Consider the following 7,368-nt stretch of genomic DNA (forward strand, 5'->3'; position numbering starts at 1 on the left):
TGATTCAATGTTATTTAAATAATGTAACGAATCCCTCAGAGTCTCTCCCTTTTCAGCTAGTCTAAGGATGTCTTTGGCAATAATGTGTCTTTAACCTTTCTAATCTTCCTTTGTAACAAAGGAAGCTGTCTGGAACCTAACATTGGCTACTGTTTCAGCAGGGTCTTATGACAGTGTTTCATTTTCATTGTAACTTTTATACACTGTTACCTTCTAAGTATGGTGAGTGATTGACAAGTGGGTTAAGTTTAAAATATATATTACTTAAATAATAGTACTGTTGTTAAGCAGATATGACAAAAATCCTGACCCTCAACTGTCTGAAGTTTGGGAAATTCAATTCTAAGAGCCATGGGAAGCCACTGATTAATGAGATAATAAATATTAAGCATTTAGCACCTGCTTACCCCAGCCAACCTCATTCACTTACTCAGGACTGGGCTGGGTATTCATGGAATTGACATTTATATGGGGCCACGGATGCTAAATAGAACTTAAATATATCCTTTCAGGAGGTGAGCAGTGCTCTAAAGAAGGCTGAACAGGGTAAAGGAATAGGTAACAGAGTGGGGTGCTATTTTAGATCAGGTAGCCAAAGAAGGCCTCCCCAGGGAGGTGGCATTTCAGCAGAAAGTGAGGATGGACTTGTGGATGTCTGGGAGAAGAGCATTGCAGGCAGAAGGAACAGCAAGCACAAAGGTCCTGGGGTTGGAACACACCTGTCCTGTTCTCCAAGCAAAAAGGAGGCCAGTGTAGATGAAGCAGAGGAAAGCTGGGATAGTGAAATGATCCCGTTTGCATTTTTATAAGATCAGTGCAGCTGCTGCACAGAATAGACTGTGGGTGTCAAGGGCAGGGAGGAAGCCACTGCCCTCACCCAGGTGAGAGGTGAAGGTAGCTCACAGCAAGGTGGGAGCCATGAGGATGGGGAAAAGCTTGGAGTGGGATGAATAGTCAAGTTGACAGCACCTGCGACTGGACAGGGTATGAAGGAAGGAGAAAAGGGAAGTCAAGAAAGATTCCTCCTCAGCTGAAAGGCTGGCAGGAAGCAGCAAGAATCCTCTTTAGGTCCTGCTAGGTTTGGAATACCTTAGAGCCTCAAGGGGAGACAGAGAGAGAGGACTTGGCCAGACACGTCTGGAGGTTAGGGGGAGGTCCAGGATGGAGAGCAAAATTTGGGAGTCAGCCTAGAGGTAGCAGTTAGGGCCTTAAGACTGAATAAGCCTACCTAAGGGTGAGTATAGACAGAGATGGACCCAGGGCCTGAGGCAGGAACCACGGGTGAGGTGGGAGTGTCAAGTGTGGGGGCCTGAAGACAGGAAGAATCAACCCTGTCAAATCATTAGCATTAGACCAAACTCAAGCTGGGAGGGGAGCTCTCATTCACATTGAGCTACTGGATGAGGAACCATTCTTCCAGCTCTCTGGGCTTAGCACAGTGTCTGTACACACTTTCCCATACATGTACATGTACTTGTATTGCTGTATGTGCTTTTATTATTTTTTTCAAAACAAACAACTTTTTTTTTTAATTGAAGCATAGTTGATTTACCATGTTGTGTTTGTTTCAGGTGTACAGCAAAGTGATTCAGAGATATATAGAGACATAAATAGATGGACCTTTTTTTTTTAAGTCTTTATTGAATTTGTTTCAATATTTCTTCAGTTTTATGTTTTGTTTTTTTGGCCCTGAGGCATGTGGGATCTTAGCTCCCCAACCAGGGATCGAAGCCACATCCCCTGAATTGGAAGGCGAAGTCTTAACCACTGGACTGCCAGGGAAGTCCCTAGATATATATTCTTTTTCAGATTCTTTTCCATTATAGGTTATTACAAGATATGAATATAGTTTCCTGTGCCATACAGCAGGTCCTTGCTGTTTATTTTATATATAGTAGTGAATATCTGCTGTATGTGTTTTTTTAATAAATTTATTTATTTTTGGCTGTGTTGGTTCTTCGTTGCTGCGAGCGGGCTTTCTTTAGTTGCGGTGAGCAGCCTTCTCATTGTGGTGCCTTCTCTTGTTGCAGGGCACGGGCTCTAGGCACGCAGGCTTCAGTAGTTGTGGCTCGCGGGCTCAGTAGTTGTGGCTCACAGGCTCTAGAGCGCAGGCTCAGTAGTTGTAGTGCATGGGCTTAGTGGCTCCGCGGCATGTGGGATCTTTCTGGACCAGGGCTCGAACTCGTGTCCCCTGCATTGGCAGGAGGATTCTTAACCACTGCGCCACCAGGGAAGTCCCCAATTTGTGCCAATTTTGGACAATGCTGTAGTGAATACCCTTCTGGAACCTCTTTTTCCAGGCCTGAGGTTCCGTGGGGATCCACGGGCTATGAGATCTGTGACAGTTTTAGTTTTCACAGCTATTGTCCAATCGATTACTCCTCCTGAGGGCTTGTCCCAATAACCCAATGCCATGTAATGGCGTGGAAAGTCCATGGCTCATCAATGTCGACTGTTGTGACAAATTTTCAATTTTGTCTCTTCTGATGGGTGAAATGGGGTCTTGGGGAAGGGTATACGTTAAGCGGATGTATGTGAGGGGCACTTGGCCTGTCTCCCACAGCATCACCTCCAGCCCTCAGCCCCCAGTGACCGAGTACCGGAAACCCCCAGGCGGCCCGGGTGGGGGCGGGGGTCGGCCAAGCAGCTTCCCGTGGAAGGAAGCGCCCGGCGGTTCCTGCGACAGGATGCGCAGTGATGCCCCTCCCCAGCCGCCGGGGACTTCCCGGGGCCGGGCCAGGTTCTCGAGGGAGGTGCCCACACGCGGACGCACTGAGATACCGCGAGGGGTGTGGGGCTCCAGTCCCCCAGCATCCCACTGCGGAGCTGTGGGTCGGTCCCTCGACTGGGCGGCACTAAACTCTTTCACATTTCCCGGGAGGGAAACGGGCTGCGGTGGAGGCGAGATTCCCCTGAGAGGCCCTGAGGGGCCCTGAGGGAGGCAGGGAGGAGGGAGTGCGATCAGTGAACAACGCAGGAGGGGAGCCAGGGGCGGGCATTTGGGGGCGGGGCCGCCCCTCCCCCGCGCCCTCCTCCCTCAACCCTCGGGGTCAGGTCCCCCGGGTCTCGGGAGGCCAGCCGTGGCGGAGCCTGCCGTCTGGAGCCGGAGCGGGAGCTTTCCCGGCGCCTCCCGCCGCCCTCACCGCCCGCACCTGCGGCTCCTTTGTCCTCCCAGCAGCCCCCACCCCCCACCCCCAGTGCAACATCTACAGCCGCTCTCCTAAACCAGCACTGGGGAAATTGTGAGGGTTTCCTCCTCTCTGGGGGACTAACCTGGGGATGGGGTGGGGCCAAAGCAAACAAGCGCTCCCACGGGAATTTCTAAACCTACAGCCTCGCAGAGAAGCTGTTGAGGCCCACTTTGCAGATGAAGAAACTGAGGCTGGGAGCACACCTCCTTGCCTGAACCACAGTTGTACCGCCAGAGACTGGAACTGGGCATAAAGGGTGCTCCAAAGGTCACCTGCTCAGTTCCACCCCAGTTGTGGGATCCCTGCTGATTCAGTTAATCAAGCGGAGGGGTGGGGAAGGGAGGACTGCTGGGAGACATCCTTCAAGTCTCCAAAGGAGGTGTGGTCCCCCCGACTCTGCTGCGGGCACAGTACCCAAAGTATCCCCCAAACGTCTGAACTCGGAAAGCACTCCGACCCAGCCAGAAATATAGGAGAATGTCCAAGGAACCCCCAAACGTGATAGGGTTAAGGAAAGGTCAGAGCACCAGGCAATCAGCACTCAGTGCTCTGGCAAAGAAAAGGCGCCCGGCCCCTTCCCGCCCACTCTGCCCACGTGGTAGCCGGTCAGACCGGTTTCTGGGGCCCCAGCAAGCCGCCAGCCAGCTCCTGACCCCTTAACCCTGCCCCTCCCCCACCAGGGAAGAAAACCAGACGGGCTCCAGACTTTTTCTTCAAATGGTCTTTATTTTCCTATCTGGCATTTCTAGCAAAAAGGCCAGACAGATGGGAGTTAACAGAATCCACCACAGTAAAGGTAAGCAGAACCCCCCTCCCCCCAAACTGGCCCAGTCTCACCAGCAACTGATCCTAGCTCAGCTTTACAGCGCTCTGAACAACCCGCCCCCCCCCCATTTCCGTGATTCAGACCAGGAACGTCTGGATTGTGTCTGTTGGTCTGAGGGAGGCTCAAGCTTGAGACTGTCAACATATTCCCACCTCTCACACACCAGATGAGAAAAATTTTAACCTGAAATTAGATCTGCCCTCTGCCCCCGAAGGCGTAGGGGCTCGGGGCAATAACCCACAGCACGCGGAGGCGAAGTGACTCAGGCCGCCCTCCCCCCATTCCCCTGGGCGTCCACACCCCAGATCCTCCTCCCAGGCCTCACACCCACGCAAGGCAACAGGAAGCTCCCCACGTCTGCCCATGACGCAACGATGACCGCTTACACAAGTATGTCACTGGAGGGGGAAGGGGAGTGCCTGGAATTCTCTGAGGTTGGAAACGCAAACACCAACTATTGAAAAACCTTGGAAAGGGCAGCACAGCCCCCAGTAAAAAATAAAGTACGACCCTGAGGAGTTTAAAGAACCAAAGCTCCCTTCTCCAAGTCCCAGAAGGAGAGCGTAAGGTCCATATCCCAGTCCGTTAAGACAGCACCTGTGGGCGCGGCAGGTCTGGGGGAAGACGCCCGCGCCCCCGGCTCAGGTTTCTTGGTGTCGCCGCTGCACACAGGTGGCGACGGCACCCCGTGGGTAGAGTCCCTCTCAGGGCATCTCGGCAGCCAGGGCGGCTGCCCCTCTCCACGGTTTCCACGGGCGCTCCCCCGGGGGTGGGCCTCGCCTTGGGTCTGCTCACTCTGGCCGACGGTTCGGCCCGCGCTCTGGGCTCCGGTAGCGCCGCTCACGGACCCTCAGAAGGCCACCACGGCCCGCACCAGCACGTTCAGCATATTGTCCGCCGGGCGGCAAGCCGGCTTCGCCTCGCACGCCGGCGGCGCCGTCGGGGGCGCGGCGGGGCTGCAGTTCAGGAGGCCGGAGAAGCGCCTCTGCAGCACACGCGCCAGGTTGGGGAAGGCACCCTCCGCTTGCGCCGGAGGGGGCTGCAGGCGATCAAGGACGTCCGAAGAGGCCCTTTCCTCCTCCTCCTCCTCCTCCTCTTCTAGGCGGGCTTTCTTACTCGGGACCAGTGCAGCGTCCCCACCGTCGCTCAGGCTGCAGCTCCGCCGCTTGCGGCTGACTTTGGCGGGGCGCTGGGCACTGCGGGCAGGGGTCTCCTCCGCTCTCGGTGTCTCCTGCGTGTCCATGGGTTCCGGAGAGGGCTGCTCACCGTCGCAGGGCGCTACCTCTGCTGCGGCTTCCGCTTCCCGCGGCGGGTGCAGGCAAGGGTCAGGGCAGCGGGCGGGCGGCAAGGGCACCTCGGGCTCCTGGGCTTCCACCTTGGCCGAGAGGTAGAGCTCCCGGGCGCTGCGCATGACCAGCGACAGCTGCAGACTCCGGTGCAGCCGCAGGCCACCGCGCTGCATGCGCGAATGGTACATCTTCCACACCGACAGGGTCATGATGCGTTGCGCCTCCTTCTGCACTTCCATAGCTGCTTGACGGAGGGGCGAAGGCGGCGGGGACACCCGGCTGGGCAGGGCAGGTGGCAGGTGCACACTGGACAAGGCGCTCGTTCACGCCTCTCTGTACAAGCCAACCCACGCTGAGACGCTGCCAGGACGCTCTGCCCCTGCGCCCGCCACCCGGGCCCTTTTGTACCTCAAGTGAAGTCACTGAGACGCCCCGCCCAATCAGAAAGTCGCATCCGGGCTTTCCACAGCTCTGAGGCGAGAGACTCCTTAAAGCGACAGGGTGGAATTTACCGAGCAAAGAAAAGGGACCCGAACTCGTGTGAGGAGGAGCGTTCCCCAGTCCAAGCTGAGCTCTCGGGGTGGTCTGCTTCCTCAGGGCCCCCCACTGCACCCGCGCGCGGGCCCAGGGGACAGGCGCCGTGGGTGGGGCTCAGGGTCCACCCACGGGTTGCGTCTGAAGACCCCTGCGGGTCGTAGGCGGCACGTTTCCCTTCGCACCCGGGAAGACTTGGGTTCTAACCGGTACATCCCCCGTGGGAACTGTGCCTAGCATCTACCAGGCGCCTAATTAATGTCTTGTTTTGTTTTTTTTAATCAATAACGATGCTTACACTTACTAAGCTCTTACTACGTACCAGGCGCTAAAGGCTTTCCTTTCATAAACATCTCATTGATCTCTCACCTCCACTCCGCGGAGGGTAGTTATATCTTATTTCTTCAGGTGAGAAACCGAGGCAGAATGACTCGTCCAATATTTGCTAAACGAATAAATGAGCCACGGCGGTGAAAGGGGACCACTGGAACCTGAAGCTCTCCTGTGTCTCCAGCGTCCGCCAGCCCCCGTCATTCCCCTCGTTTGGAAGCAGTTAAGAAAGCGGGACACGCTGGCTGGCTCTAGGGCAAAGTTGCCCACTACACGGGCGGCGGACGTCTGCAGACACAAGCGCAGCCCAGGCTGCCATCTCTGCGTTCCTCTTTGAGCATCCCCCCCCCGCCACCCCAGTTTCCGTCGGCACGAAATCCACCATGGGCGTGGAGGTCGTAAGGCGGAGGACCCGGCCGCAACACAGCCCGAGTGAACATGTGGCTGCGGTCCCCCAAACGACGCAGCCGTTCTCCGCCTCTGCTACCCGGTAGGCGGAGTTGGTACAGGACCTAGAAACTGAGCAACGCAGAGATACAGCAGATAGATAGAAAACATCGGCCCCACCTTCCGCTACGCACTACAGTTCCAAGAAAACCTAATTCCAGTTCCTCAGAAAATGCAGAATTGTTCGAACAGCTCCATTCACTCGTGGTGCGGGCCCTTTAAGGGGAGGCTTCCCCCCCCACACACACACACACCCGCACTGGTGCGCGAACCTTCCCGCCACGAGATCTGCCAGACTTCCACAACTATATTTGGAAGTAATGACGTAGGGCATGCGCGCTAGCCGCTTCCGGCGGCCCATATAAGGACTGGGGCCAGGCTCTCTATACAAGACTTCAGCCGGCTTTTTCCGGGCCAGCGGGCGGGCGTGGGTGGTGCCTTACCCTCCGGGCAGGCCCCCTCTGCTCTCCCTCTCCCAGCCGCTAGAGCTGGTTGGAGCCCCCGATTTCCGGAGCGGCGTCCAGGGGGGCCCGCGGAGAGCGAGAAGAAAGTTTCGCTTCCTTCCCTCCGGGATCCAGGAAGGTGTGACGCCCCTCCGGAAAGCCCCCTGCCGGCGGGTAGGGGCCACCTCAGGGCTCACACTGACGCCATCTCCCAGAGACCTACACAAAGACCTTGCCAACACAAGCAGCTACTCCCTGAGGACCACTACATTGCTGTCCCCGCCCCTCCCCCCCCCATGGAGACCCTG

At 56.4% G+C, this 7,368-nt stretch overlaps 1 protein-coding gene across 1 annotated transcript; it reads right to left on the bottom strand.

The window, feature by feature from the left end:
- Positions 1-4,867: 4,867 nt before the first annotated feature.
- IER2 (immediate early response 2) lies at positions 4,868-5,545 on the bottom strand. The gene has a single exon (XM_007469072.1). It carries the CDS (start codon positions 5,543-5,545, stop codon positions 4,868-4,870), a length of 678 nt encoding a protein of 225 aa, XP_007469134.1.
- Positions 5,546-7,368: the final 1,823 nt, after the last annotated feature.

Source organism: Lipotes vexillifer, unplaced genomic scaffold, assembly GCF_000442215.2.
Source record: "Lipotes vexillifer unplaced genomic scaffold, Lipotes_vexillifer_v1.1 scaffold1699, whole genome shotgun sequence".
NCBI lineage: Eukaryota > Metazoa > Chordata > Mammalia > Artiodactyla > Lipotidae > Lipotes > Lipotes vexillifer.

Coding starts and splice junctions, on each gene's coding strand:
- IER2 (XM_007469072.1), bottom strand. CDS start 5,545: ATGGAAGTGCAGAAGGAGGCGCAACGCATCATGACCCTGTCGGTGTGG.